At 41.5% G+C, this 15,024-nt stretch overlaps 1 protein-coding gene across 1 annotated transcript in view; it reads left to right on the forward strand.

Annotated features, from left to right (window-relative positions):
• The first annotated feature begins 9,953 nt into the window (after positions 1–9,953).
• The window catches only part of NCKAP1 (NCK associated protein 1), a 75,840-nt gene continuing 70,769 nt past the window's right edge, over positions 9,954–15,024 (forward strand). The window contains exon 1 of the mRNA XM_087819725.1: positions 9,954–10,094. Coding sequence (XP_087675851.1) covers positions 9,987–10,094 — 108 coding nt within the window. The 5' untranslated portion in view covers positions 9,954–9,986. The remainder of the gene's footprint in view (positions 10,095–15,024) is intronic.

Consider the following 15,024-nt stretch of genomic DNA (forward strand, 5'->3'; position numbering starts at 1 on the left):
TCTGAGGCAGACTAACTGGCTTATGTAATGTGCAGAAGTCACAGGATCTCTTTAACGCACTCTGCATTTCATTAAGGAGGCAGCCAACCCTGTATTACTTATAGCAGCAATTTTCAACTGGTGTCGAATAAAAAAATGACAACAGCCAACACAATAGTCGTCCGGTGTGAATGAATCAAAATTATACCTATTTTTTTTGTCAGATCGGCAAAAAATATAATGTATTTTTTGTTGTGCCACAGAATTTTAGAAATTCGTTTATGTGTGCCATGAGATGAAAAAAAGTTGAAAATCGCTGGCATAGCAATGAGAGAAAGGGATATGTAGGCAAATGGTAGCTTGCACACAATTCAGAGGCTTAGTGCTAAACATCAATTTCCATTTTTTCCTCTTGCCCTGAATTATTTAATCAAGGTATTCAATTGAAAGTAAAAACAAAATAATTTTGAGTTCCTGCTTTCAGTTCTCCTTCCAACCTTCTGTTCGAGGTGCCAAAGGTCTGGAGGTGCCAGAGGATGCAGATAAAGAGAGAACTTGAGTAGTGGATCTGCAGTGGGATACTTAGGCCTGATAAAATGTTGATTGCAAAGGCTACCCTATCACTTCTGTGAAAGATTACCTTAGAGCAGGTTGTAATGTGTTGAACTGATCAGGAAAGAGATACTTTTTACACCTCTGGATGATGGTCTAAAAAAATGTGTTTTTTAACAGTTATGTCAGGTTAAACCCCGGACACTTAGCACATGATTGCTTGATTATGCAAGTGCTCCTATTGTGCCTTTTTGGGTGGACTTATTACAGTTCAGAGTGATTCTGACCTTTGGGTTTGTGGAACTTAATAGAGGCTTTAGTGAGACCACAAACTCTTTAAAAGTATACTAAAAATTAGTATATTTTTATGGCTAGGATGCACAGCTTCATTAAGTTTATGTGGAGGTCCATGATCCAAAGCTAATTAGGAGCTTTAGTTACAACCAGGAATTAATTTGGCCTCTAAAGACCAACATGTGAAAAGAAATGATTGCAGCTTTGTTTATATTTCTTCTTTGACTCCTTGGGGGGAAATGAGTTGTTCACTTCATTCTTTTCTTCTGATTCAATTCATGACCTTTAGGGCTATTGCATCCTCTCTGCAAACAAGAGAGTGAGTTATGCTGACTGTGTTATTGCCAGGATTGGCTGCACAACCAAGGTTCTCCTATAATGTTCGGAAGTTCTAGAGTTTTTAATCAATTGGTTGCATTTTTAGCTAATATATTAGATAACAGAACTATTAGCATTTTTTTTAGCTAATCTGTTAGACAACATAACTATTTTCTATTTAAACTGACTTAATGAATGTCTACTATTCAAGAACTATTCTATAATTAAAACCTGACACAAGAATGATTTATACATACATATGTATATGCTAAAGTTTGATTTAATATGCTCTTAAATTTTAAAATGTAGAATCTACTATATTAAATGAGAATTTAAAACTAGAAAGCATGGCTTTTCTCTCTTCAAAAACTGAAAATTATTTGTTGATCCTACCATTTTAAATATAGTACAAATAAAGACCATCAGGAAAGAGAGAAATACAAAAAGTAATTTTAGAAAATTTGAATAAATTGTGATTCTAAAGTTTGGTTGTGAAAAGAATAATCAGTTGAAGTCATTAGAAATAAATGAAGACATAGTAAAGCTTTAACATGCAAACAATCTAGGTGGGGTCCTTGTATATTCAGAGCTTTAAAGCAGAAATAAAGGATTTGACAGTAGCAGCTTAGTTGGTATGATAGCAGTTAAGTAACACTGGATTTGAATTTAAATGAGAATACAAAGTTGAAGTTAAGCATCAGTGAACACCTGACTTATTATAAACATTTGAACTTCAGTGATGTTTTAATGGGGGGAAATCATCTTATAATGAATTTATAATATTTTAGCATAATGTAAGAAAAAATTTAATGTCCTTAACATTTGCACATAATCAACACTTAGAAGCTTAATTATTATGGTGTGTGTGTCTAACATAAATAGTGGAAAAAGTCATTTTCAGAAATTATTACTTTGAAATAGGAGTCTGTGAAGCAAAGCAATGTTAATACAATTAGGTAGGTTTTAAATATTTTTTGGTTGAATGCTAAAACACAATGAATTAGCTGTATTATCCCTAACCATTTCACTCAGTGCCTTTGTCACTCTCTCTTTCCATTGCACTATCTAAATAAGGAAAACTCCACAACCCTTCATGTTTTTGTGCCATGTACCAATGTGGAAAATCACACAACTGGGCAGAATATATAATAATAATAATGCCAACCAACATTTATACTCACTGCATTATGTAAGGTACAATGCTAAAGTTTGCCTCAAGCATTCCATTCCTCACAACAATCTAATGAGGGGGATACAATTATTCCCACTTAATGTAAAAAATTGAGGTTTAGAGAGCTTTAGTCACATGTCCAAGGTCACACTTTCATACCAACCGCTATCATATTAACTAAGCTGCTACTGTCAAATCCTTTATTTCTGCTTTAAAGCTCTGAATATACAAAGGCAAAGCCAGGATTCCAACTCTGTCATTCTGACCCCAGAGCTTAGGCTTTTTTCTTCTAACCATTTAAATACATGACACCAAACTCATATGAACGTCTAACATTTTCTGGCACGTGACCTCCCTTTTAGGCTGATGAACTACTTCTATTTCATTGAGAACAGAGAAAATGGGAGAAAATGTTCTCTTCCCCAAATCAATCCTGCTGATCTGTATCAGTGTATATATCAAGTGGTTAACAGCCTGTGCTCTGCCCCTTACCAATTATAATGATAGGCCCAACTTCCTCATCTGTTTAATAGGAATGATAGCAGGTACCTACTTCAAGAATTTGTTATGAAAATGAAACACGTTAATGCATGTAAAGCACTTGGAACAGACATAATACATTGCAAGCACTCAATAAATGTTAGCCAGTATCATTACCTTGTCCCTCCTCGCAACCCCCAAACAAAAATCAATCTGGCTATGTATCATCTGCTTGGCTTCTGGTCCTTTGATTATCCCTTCTCTCTGTGCTGAGTTATAAATCTCTCCCTCTCTACAGTACAGTCTGACAACTGCCACTGAAACGGAAAACCTCGCTTAACCCCTCCAGCTACTGTACCAGTCTCCAGCCCTCTTCACAATCCTGTTCAGTCTCATTTGCTGGCTCTATTTATTTTATTTCTTTTCTAAAAAATAGAGTTCCCTGGGGCTTTGAACTTGGTCCTTTTTAGAAATACTCTCTCCAAAAATGATCTCATCTATTCCCATAGCTTAAAATAACAACCATATTCTGATGATCCCAAATTTGTATCTCCAGGCTAGGCCTCTCCTTGGAGGTCCAGGTACTCAATATCCTTCCAAATTTTGAAAGACTGTTCACTTTTAGGGTAGACTAAATGTAAAAATGTAAATGGGCCTTATGTGTTTAGCTGGAACTTGAGTGTGATCATAGGCTTATCGTGTACTCTAACTCAAGTTGTGTTCTACCACTGATTTTGCCAATTTTCTATGTAGCATTCTAATATTTAAAAAAGACTTAAGAGCAAACCAAGATCAACCAATATTTGCATGCATGATAACATATTTCATCATCTACTATTTAAATATAAATCAAAGCAGAATAAATTTCTAAAACAAAACCAAAACACCCACACATCCTTTGTACTGTGCAAATGATGAAAAAAAATTAAAACCAATCAAAAACTGAAATTGTTCATTACATTAGTATTTTTCTGCAGACAAAACTGAAGTTCTTTGAGTGACTTTAAAAGGAAAGATAAACCTATCTTTAGTTTTGCAGAGCAGACGCAGATAAACATGTGAAATGCATTAGCAAAGACCTGGCGGGCTAAAAGATGAATCTAACTGGATGTGAAGGGTCACGATCAAGACTGGAATTAATTTCTCATTGTTTTCTTTTTGAAGTTTTCAGGCCTGTTCTGTTTCTGGCACCTCTTCCGCTGACTACTGGGAGCATCTTGTTTCACTTAGGCCTGTCCTCGTTACTCCTTTGCAGTACCAAGTTGCAATCTCTGGCTAAGTCTTAACTCCTTACTTCATTTACCGCAGATACTGGGATACTGTTGCTTCAGCTTTTCCCTATGGTCTTCCTTAATCATTTTTCAGTGGAGCACATTTTCATATCTGGCGGTCTTTGGATGTAGAAGGAGAGAACTTGAAGTACTGATTTAGCGTGTATGTTATTGCCTATCCTTTCTAGGACCACTGTTAAACAGTGAAATCTTTTATCGTCTGTTTCCATAGTTCACCCAAGTTGGTACCTTTGTTTGCATTGTAGTCTAACTACATGCAGTCTTTAAAACAATTTTAAAAGTGACAGTTCCTTGCAAAACTTCCTTAACTTCTTATTTAAATACGTCTGACCCTTCCCACAGCCTGACCCACTTTTCTCTTCTTTCTGCACTTAATTTGTCAGAATGTAGCAGTTTCCCAAAGGAGAGGGAGAGGACAAACAAAAACGATGCTTGTCTGCTACATTATTTACAGTCTGTTTCTAAGAGAAATTTGGTCCTACGTAGCTAGCAGTACCTGGTTTGAAGCCTGATGGGAGAAAAAAATGTTGCAATTGTCTTTAAGAATAAGAGGAATGTTACCTTTGACAGGAGACATCCTAATCAAAGGGCTTTATCCTAAGAATCTGAGAAGATGCCTTCGCCAGTTTTTCTCTCTTCTTGCCTTACATAGGTAAGTAAGCAACAGCAGGCTGGGGCAGGTAAGTGATTAAAAAAACAAACGGGGAAAAATTTTCCCGATTAGCAAAAAGAATTGCAGAAGTAATTCTCATTCTAGTTTCTGGAGAAAGCAAAGGTAAAGAAAGCCACCTAAAGGAGCTGGTGTATAAGTCAGGGGAAATGATGGCAGAGTCCAGTTGTTAACTGAAGAAAGTTGAATGAAAGGGCTATTTATGAAGGTTTGGGCAGGGTTAAGGGACTCTAGAAGAAACTTGAGAAACATGTTCACTGAATGCATAACAAGTTTATGCCATCTGACTGGTCTTCAGTGACATCACAGTAATTAAGAGTAGGCATGAACTTTGGTGACAGACTGAAAAGGGATCCAGCATTACCACTTTCTATGGGTGTGATCTTTGGCAATTTAAAAAAACCTATCTGCATGTCATTTTCCTCACCTGTAAAATGAGGATGATACTATCTCAAAGATAGATGAGAAAATGTAACCTAAATAGTAGCACCTGACAGTGCCCAAACACTTGAGTGTTAAATTTAATTATCATTCCTTAATTTATTTTTAGTAGAGATATTATAATGTTGGTCACAAAACTATTATTATTTATAATCAAGTTTTGCTGTAACAAAACATTAAAAGAAGCTTAAGTAGAAGTTTCTCTTTCATACAAAATCCAGATCTAGAGAGGCCGGGTTTGGTGTGGCAGTTCTGCTCTAAGAAGCCCACACACCTCCCATTTCCATTTTTGTCATCCTTAGTAATCGGTCCTTGTCCTCATGGTCCAAGATAGTGGTCACTGCATCCTTGTTACACGTGGCAGAATGAACTAAGTGGAGAAGAACTGGTAAAATGAGAGCAGCAGCAGTCTTCAAGGGAGGTTCTTGAAAGCTGGTATCCCACTGGTCAGAGCACTCGTCCTATGGCCACAGCAGGCTGCAAGGGAGGCTAGGAGATGCAGTGTTTATTTCTAGGGGAGAAAGAGACAATAGATGTCTAAGGATAATCCATACTGCAACCCCTGTCACAGGAACTGTTTCTAGTTATCTTCATTATCCTCAAGGGCCCCAAAGTCACCTTTTATGCCCCCATTTTTTCCTATATTTATTCTCCATTGAATCCTTCCCCTCCCCCCCCCCCCCCCCCCCCCCCGCCTTAGTATTTATAAGCTTCTGCTCCACTTCTCTTTTTTGGCTTTATTTCCCATTGTTTCTTTCCCGTATGCAATAAACATTCATATTATTTTCCTTCCTTTTTCTACTATTTTGCAATTACTATAGTTTACTGTCTAAGGTGTCGTTTTCTTACAAGTTTTTAAGGCCAAGGCTTCTTATTCAAAGCCCAGATGTCAGTTACTCCAAAAGGGCTCTCAGAAACTCCAGGTTGAAACTGCTCTCTCTAGTCTTCTGGAGCAGACTTGGATCTCAGGCTGCCTTACATTAGACTTCCTTATGTGTATTTCTATTCTCACCAGGCTGCGAGTTCAAGGAGGTCAAAATCTATATCTTATACAGCTTCATATTTCCTTCTAGAAAAATAGTACTTTGCACATTGTAAATATCTGATTGTTTAGCTCTGGATGGTGTGGTTCAGTGGTTAGAGTGTCGACCTGCACACTGAAGGGTCTCCAGTTCAATTTCCGGTTAAGGGCACATACCTGGGTTGCAGGTTCGATGCCTGGCCCTGGTCGGGGTGAGTGTGAGAGGCAACAGATCGATGTTTCTCTCTCTCTCTCCTTCTCTCTCTTTCCCCCTCTCTCCAGCGCCCCCTTCCTTCCACTCTCTCTAAAAATCAATGGAAAAAATAACCTCAAGTGAGGATTAACAAAAAATAAAATACAAAAATCTGATTGTTTAATTGAAAAATATTCTTTAAGTCCATCCAAGATTGTTACTATAAATGTTCGAATGTTTTATAATACATATATAAAAAACTATATGCTATAGATTTGTTTCTGAAATTTTATGAGTAAAATTTTTGTGTTGTTATTAATCTTCACCCAAGGATATTTTTTCCATTGATTTTTTAGAGAGAGTGGAAGGGAGGGGGAAAGACAGAGAAACATTGATGTGAGAGAGACACCTTGATTGGTTGCCTCCCCTACGGGCCCCATCTGTACGTACCAAGGTACAAGGTACGTGCCCTTGACTGGAGTTGAATCTACTACCCTTTAGTCCATGGGCTGATGCTCTAACCACTGAGCCAAACCGGCCAGAGCTATGAGTAAAGTTTTATAACTGAATTATTGTGAAATATATTGGGGGAGCACAAAATGTAATTATATTATGAATTCTTCTATGAAGCTACTCCTATTTAAATATTTTCCAGATTGGATTTTCAAATGCTTACTTTCCTTACAGTGGATACCATTATACTTGTCTCAATAAAAAAGAATTATTCAAACATAGATATATAACTTTTACTGTATGTAAATTATATCTCAATAAATCTGACTTTTAAAAAGTTTATATATATATGTTCACACTTTTTGAGGCATACTGGTCTATACTAGTTAAATTACTAGTTAATTTTCTAACATTACTACAAATATGAAGCTATCATGTACTTTCTACATCTCTCTGAAGGCTTATTATAATTTTAATAATCTCTGAATATATTCTAGGGACAAACTTCTTAACTGAAGTGAAACTATTTGAAAATCTTTAGTACCAAAGGGACTGTGAAGATTATCCTTATATGATGAGGGAAATAAAATCTTCAATTATGCTTCTTAAAACTTAGTTTCCTAATCATTTCAAAAATTTATGTTTTTCCAGAAAACTACACCAAGAAAAAAATCCACAACAGGAGCAATTTTTTATAACAACTGTATAGGATGATTCACATGGTATGATATATTTTCAAAGACTGAAAACCTGCAAGAAAATATAAAATGACATAGTAAAATTGCCATAAAATCATACATACATGGCAAAATATGATTATTGCTCACATATTATAAAGCACTCACAATACACTTTATGCTACACATAAAGGTAAACTTCAAAAGGGTTGGATCTTAATAACAAAATGCTTTTTGATGCAAAATGTAGAGAAGTTCGAAAATTGTGAATATTTCATCTACACTTAATCTCCTTTAAACTCAAATAGACATATTCCAATCAGTGTAGGGCCAGTGTGTCTAAAAATTAATTACAATAGAAATTGTCCAATGAGACCACTATCTAGAGTGCTCTCCCCTCTATCGGGGACCGAGTAATAAGCAGCTAGAAGTCTTCAAGTTCACATGAAACCATGACAGTGGCCTTTCCTGCGGGCTAATAGCTGTTTTCAAGCTATAATGTGGTATCATTTTCTTGTTTTCTCTATGCAGCGCTTTTGAAAAACTAGAAAATGATACAACTTTTCATTGGTGGGACTCTAATTCTTCCTCTAGTTAAATTTTCGTTTGCTTGTTTAATATGCTTTTATTGATTTTAGATTGAGAGGAAGGGAGAGAAAAACACCGGCGACCTCTCCGGGGACCGCCTGGTGCATGGGACAGCACTCAGCCAACTGGACCACCGCCAGGGCTGAGTTGTCGTGTGTGTCCCCCCCCCCGCACTCACCCCCCCCCCCCGCACTCACACCCCCCCCCCCCCGCACTCACACCCTCGCCTTTCTTGCCCCGCTGCCCCACTCCTCCTGCAGCCTGGCCTCTCCCGGTCTGGTCTCACCGAGCTCCAGGGGCTTCCTCTGAATTAAAGTCTTAACCCTCGGGTTGGAGAGTAAGGGGACGAGTTAAATCCCCGACGCGTTACTCACTGATGAGCTCCATAGGTGGTCTCTCTAGTGTGTATTGTAACAAAGAAACCTTTCGGCTCGAGCCTCCCACCGGGTGAGGAGGGTCTGCAGAGAGGACTCCAGGGCAGCGCGGCACCCTCGGGGTGCCCCAGATCACACCTCAGCCCACTCCCGCCCTCTCCGCACCTTAGACTGGAGCTTTCCATAGGAGAAGTCCCTACACCAGCTTTAGAAAAGTTTTCAGAACCACTCATCACCACTCCCGGCCCCTAAGAGCTCTGGCTCGGCCCGCTGGCCGCTCCTGCACTCTCAGCGCCTTGCGGAAGGTGGCGGGGCCGGGGGCTCCCTCGGGGTCAGTGACCAGAGGCGAGCGCGGGGGGTCCGCGCCCGCGGCACCGGCCGAGCCCGCTCGCGGGGTTCCCAGCGCCAGCCCCGTGCCCAGCCCCGCGTTGTTAGCTCCCGGGACCGGGGCTCCGCGCTGGACCGAGGGAGGGCCTCCGGAGCGCGGCCGGGAGTAAACTGACGAGACCCCCGAGAGGGAAAACAGGAGAGTGTTTCCGGGAGGGGGTGCGGGTCGGGAAACAATGGGCGTCCCGCACCCGCGGAGCACGCGTCTCTGCAGCGCCCCCGCCCCCCTCGGCCGCGCCGCCCGCTCGGGGTCCGCCGGGTCCCGGGAACCCAGCTGCCTCGCGCCCCGTCCCGCGTCTCCGGCCGCCTGGGGGCGGGGATGGGGCTGCGGGGGGAGGCCCGCGGCGCCGAGCGCGGCGTCTGCTGGTCCCGCGGGGCGCCCGTCCAGCAGCGGCGGCCCCGGGCCCGCTCCCTGCCCCACCGCCCCGGTTCTGCCGGTTTCGGTTGCGGAAAGGCAACTTTTGAGAACTTAGGAGTGTGGGGCGCAGGGGGACGCGCGTAGACATGTTCCTCGTTCCCCATGTAGGGCGCCTCGCCGAGCACAGGCGCAGTGGACCGGGCCGGGCTGGACCGGGCCGGGCCGGGCCGGCGCCCGGTTCGGAGCCGCGGCGGCCGCAGCCGGGCGGGGCGGGGCGGAGCGGGAGAGGGCCCCCGGGTGCAGTTCCCCGTCCGGCCTCGCGGGGGCGCCGGCGCGCGGGATCAGGTGACCGAGCGCCCGTCCGGGGCTGCGGGCGGAGGCCTCGTTCTCAGCCGGCGGAGCCGCCGCCTCCGCCGCCACACCTAGTGGAGGAGCCCGGGAAGGCGGCTCGGTGGGGGCTGGGGCGGAGCGCGCCGGGCGTGGGGGCGGAAGGGCGGCGGGCGGAAAGCAGGAGGCTGCCGGGGCGCGGGCTGCTGCGGGGGAAGGGACCCGCAGGCGTCCGCGCGGCTCGCTCTGTCACCGGCGCGGATCGGGGCGCCAGGGCCATGGGCGCGCTGCCCTGAGGCGGAGGTCGCGGGCGGGAGGGGAGGAGGCCGCGGAGCGGTTGCGGCGGCCGCGGGCCGGTGACCGGGCGCGAGGAGGGAGGCCGGCGGCGGCGGCGGCACCACGACCAGCACCATGTCGCGCTCCGTGCTGCAGCCCAGTCAGCAGAAGCTGGCGGAGAAGCTCACCATCCTCAACGACCGGGGCGTCGGCATGCTCACGCGCCTCTACAACATCAAGAAGGTGCGCACGGGCCGGGAGGCCGCGGCGGGGGGCTGCGGCCCGGAGCGGGGAGGCCGCGGGGCGGGGGCAGCGGGCGGCGCCCGGGCCCGGAATCGCGGCGGCGGGCCGGCCCGGGGTCGCCGGGATGCGCCGCGGCCTAACGCGGAGTCCCGGGCGCCTCCCCGGCGCCTCGCTGGTCGGCCGGAGGCCGCGGGGAGCCATTTCCCGGCTCCCGGCGGCGGGATCCCGCCAGGCCGGCCCGGCCAGGGGCGCCCTCGCTTGGGGAGGGGAGGCCGGGGGTCGCGGTTGGGGTGCAGGGGGGAGAGCCTGGGTGTTCCGTGACGGAGGTTTGAATGGCAGGAGTCGGGCGGCGATGAGAGCAGCTCCTCTGGATTTTTCTGGTGCGGAAGTGTAGGAATGTGGGAAGGGAATGGCTCCTCAGGCCGAATTCGCATCCCCTTCCCGTGCCACTTTCTTTTAGATTGCTAGATAAAAGCCATGTGAGAGCGTGTTGACGACTTGCAGTTATTTCATTTTGAAGGTGGAGAGGAGGGGGAAGTGAGGGTGGAACCAGTTTTCTTCTGAAATACTGGGCTGTGAGTCACTGGAACAGGAATAACAACCTTCACTCCCTTCCCTCTTGACTCCTCCTCTTAGTTTTCCAGCCCTGTCTAAGAGTACCAGAGCACCATTCGTAAAGCCTGGCTTCTGTGCAGAGTAAAAACTGCAAATATGTTGCTGTTACCGCTGATCTATAGCATATTCTGATCATTTCGGTAGCTATAGCTAATAGGCCCATCGAAAGTGTTTCCACAACTTCCTCAAGTTAAGGAATGTTAGCCTGAGTTGGAGTTAAGAAAAGCAGATGTAAAGATAGAACACAAATATATGTTACTTTATCTTAGGAGAAAACAACCAAAATCTTTTTCCATGTAAGATAAGGTTGGTAAGTTTAAAGAAGTTGATAAAGAGAAAATTAAATTTTTTTGGTAGAATATAGATCCTTAGAGTTTCCAGTGTGTATTTGAAGTCATATCTTCCTAATTATTATTGTCGGCTTTTTAGTGTATCACGAATATTTCCTTTTGGTTTACTCATAGCAGTAGGTTTCAATGCTTCTAAATTAGGGCTGCTGAAGTAGGAATATTTTTTTGAATTTCATATCATCTTGGGGTTCAAGTATAAAGCTGGTTTATTTCAACAATTTGATGCAGACACTGTAACGATAAAGGAGAATACTGTCCTGGCTTAAAGGTGATAAATTTTGCATAAGGATAGCTATGTTCCAGTTGCTCACCTGGATGACAGAGGGTTAATTGCCTCTAAATCCAGTGCAGTCTGGAGAGTAACTGTGCCTAACAGTTTGTTACATTTTATGTGGCAGGGGTGCAGTGTCATTACAAAGAAGCTCTCTGCATTTACCAAAGAGCCTTGGTTATAAATTTATGTAGGTTGGAAATAATTTAATTTTAGATAGTTTTACTTACAGGTTGCATTTACCTGAACTTTTTTGTGAGATTACATTCCTTAACAAACTTGGAAATTGGTTTCTGTATGAACTTTATCCAAAAAACCCAGCAAGTCAAACATTACTAAAAGTTACTAGGCTTGTGGTATTGTGGTTAAAGGAAATGGTTATGATGGTTTCCAGAAGAGGAAGTGAGAGTAACATCAAAAGTGATTTGGGTATTTGGGCAAAATACCGTTTTTTAAAACATTCATTATACATTTTTATAGTATGAATACACTCAAACGTATTTCACCTTCATAAATAAGATTAAACGAAGATGTAGGCATTTGAATTTTTATAATTCCAGTTCACTGCTTTTTCTCAAAAGTGTATTTTCTTTCACTTCCTGTTTTGAAAAGCTTCAGGATCTTGTATTATTGAACTAGTAAAATTTAAAATGAGTTGAATATAATCATTATATTCAAGTGTCAAATATTTTGAGTTACTGAAGTGTTACATTTCAGCACTCAACACATATTTATAGTTTGTTGAAAAATATTTTGTCTACCTTGCCTGATTGTGAGTTGCCTCTGGGCAGGGACAGTGTTACTCATTTTTGAATTACTACTACTTTGGGCTTTATCTGGCCCATGAGGCCTTCAGCTAGGCTTTGTTGAAATGGATGAATACAGTATCTGTTTTATATATATATTTAACATATATATAAATGTGTGTGTATATATATATAATCTTGCTCTGGTTTTAATAATAATAGATTTGGGTTTGCTCTCCTTATATAATTTTGCATACAAATACATCCGATTTTGAATCTTTCAGCCTATGGAGAGGTGTCTGTAAGACTGGCATATCTTCCCGGCTGGCTAGGGATTGAAACATTTGCTCAAAAATCTTGCCAAAAAGAGTAAGATCTGTTCACCATGTGTTTGTAAGGTTCATGCTGTCTGCATTTTTATGACAGTATAAACCACATAATCTTTTCAATCTCAGTCCCTTATAGTCCTCAAAAAAACCTTCCACCATATAATACATCTACCAATCAATTATATTTTTATTAATGCATGTGTGCATTAGATTGTCTATCAGATCTGATTACTTTGCTCTGTTTCATTTGGAAGTGTGCAGTGGAAATGTTTTAGTGAGCATACACAATGAAAAATACTTCAGTGACCTATAATCAAGAATATGCTTTAATGCTCCTTAGGGGGAATGTAACATGGTTACTAAGTAATGTTTCTCTTTTTTTTTTTTTTAATTTATCATTTGGAAAATTTTTGAGATCTTAATATGTACAGGTTATGGAAATTTTAAGGAACTTGTCTAATCAGGGATGTAGGAGCACTTTAAGGGAGGATTTTAGGGAAAAGACATGAAAGTGGTAGGTAGTTTTACATTGAAATTTATTTTTTCTGAATTCCTTAAAGTTTTATTTTTTATTAAAAATATGTCTTCCCTTTTCCACACCTCATAATACCACTCACTTGTGTAATGATTTTAAAGTATTTTTCAGGCTACTTTTATATCTGTTAATGTGGCATGGTAGGCAGTGTGGTGGTGGTGGTGGTAAAGTGTACTGGAACAGAAGTTAGGAGACCTGCATTCCAATATTCAGTCTGTCACTGAGTCCTCTAACATTGAGTAGGCATCTTGACTTCCCTGAGCTTCATTTCTCCTCATCTGTGAAATGGGAGGAAAGTAACTGTGAAAGGAACACTAAACTCTATTCCTGCTCTGGTTATGTTTTCTTTACAAGTTCATTTTCAGGTAGCAGGGTAGAAGTTACGGCTCATTTTCGACAGTGAGCTCAGTTTAGTTTTCTGTAATAAGGGATGGTAATGCTCTACTTCGCTGGATTGTTTGTAAAGATAAAAGATAACAGTGTGAAAATTGTTTAATAAAACATCTGTGAATGTAAGATGGTATTTATTTAGGAGTCTCAGCAACCTTTTGGGCAACATGTTTTTTTCTGAAATTTTACTGTTGTTTAGCAAACACATTCCCAAATCCCAAAAGAAAACATTTTTGCTGAGTTTAAAAATATTTACTCTTTTTTTTTCTGTCTCTTTTCCTACATCATCATCAACGTGAACTTGATAACTCTGTACCATAAAGGTCTCAGTTAATATTTGCATACTTTTTCTCTTGTGAAATTATTACCTCAGCTCTAAAGGAGAAGAAAAGACCCACGCAAACTTTTTCTTAAAATGAGATATTTTTGCAGATTTCAACACATTTACTTTTTCCTCCTTTGATTAGAGCAGTATTTTTCCTCCCACAGTCCTTTTCTCATGATTATGGATAAATTTATTTCATGAGGAAAAAATCAATAGAATAGTAGTATAAAAGTGAAAGTTCTCAGCTGGTGTATGCTTACCTAGTGGAGAACAAAAAAGATATCTGTGAAGGGTGCAGTGCTAGGTAAAAGGAGGGGGCCGGCTTCAGTCCTCCCTTTCACTGTTATGTTTCTCTTCATTTAGGATGTTTTCTCTGTTGGTCAGTCAGGAGAACCGTGTTCCAAAGAAAGATTGGATTGTGGCATGTTCTAGACTCTTAAGTTATTAGTATAAGATTTTTTTCCCCCTCAGTGGGGTTTCATTAACCTTAAACATGTTAAGAATAAAACATTTCCATAAATGTGAATTTAAATTATATATATTATTTATTTAAACAACAAATCCTATTGTGTCTGTTTGTAACTTTATTTTTTAAGGAAGCTCCTTGTACAAATGAGGATTTGATAATTCTTGTTATGCTGGATGGTAGGCTAAGGAGATAAAGATCACGGAAAAATACGTAAGGAAAATATAGTTTTAGTTTTTGAAGTGGCAGCGATAGGTTATCTTGTGTCTTCCTTGTGGAATTGTTAACTTAAATATTAAAAAATTTTTTTTAAAACATATCTTTATTGATTTCAGAGAGAGGAAAGGAGGGGGAGAGAGAGAGAGAAACATCAATGATGAGAGAGTCATTGATCGGCTGCCTAGCCCCCAACCCGGGCATGTGCCCTGACCAGGAATCGAACCCCGATCTCCTGGATCCTAGGTCGATGCTCAACCGCTGAGCCACGCCCGGCCAAGCTTAAAATTTTTAATAACTGCAAAATAACACATTTATTATTGTCAAAAATGCAAACATAACAGAAATGTGTGACTTCAAAAATTTCCTGCCTACCTCCCTCCCACTTTTAAAAATAAGCCATAGATACTTATACCCTTTTCTGTACAATAGCTAACATGCACATGAGTATTTTACTACATTATTAAATTAAGTTCTTTATAAAAATAAAATTAAAAAAGAAGAATGGTGCAGTTTACCTATAAATGAAATTGGGGCCCTAATCTCTTGCTTGTATACTTACATTTTAAGAAAATTAAAGGAATGGACATATTTAATTTGCTACATCCAGTATGTTAAAAATGAAGCCCAGATGAAAAAGTTTGTCAGTGTTTAAAGTTATTGTCCTTACTGGTTAGGGTGACTGAA

The sequence above is a fragment of the Miniopterus natalensis genome, chromosome 8, assembly GCF_054644295.1.
Source record: "Miniopterus natalensis isolate mMinNat1 chromosome 8, mMinNat1.hap1, whole genome shotgun sequence".
NCBI classification, from domain to species: Eukaryota; Metazoa; Chordata; class Mammalia; order Chiroptera; family Miniopteridae; genus Miniopterus; species Miniopterus natalensis.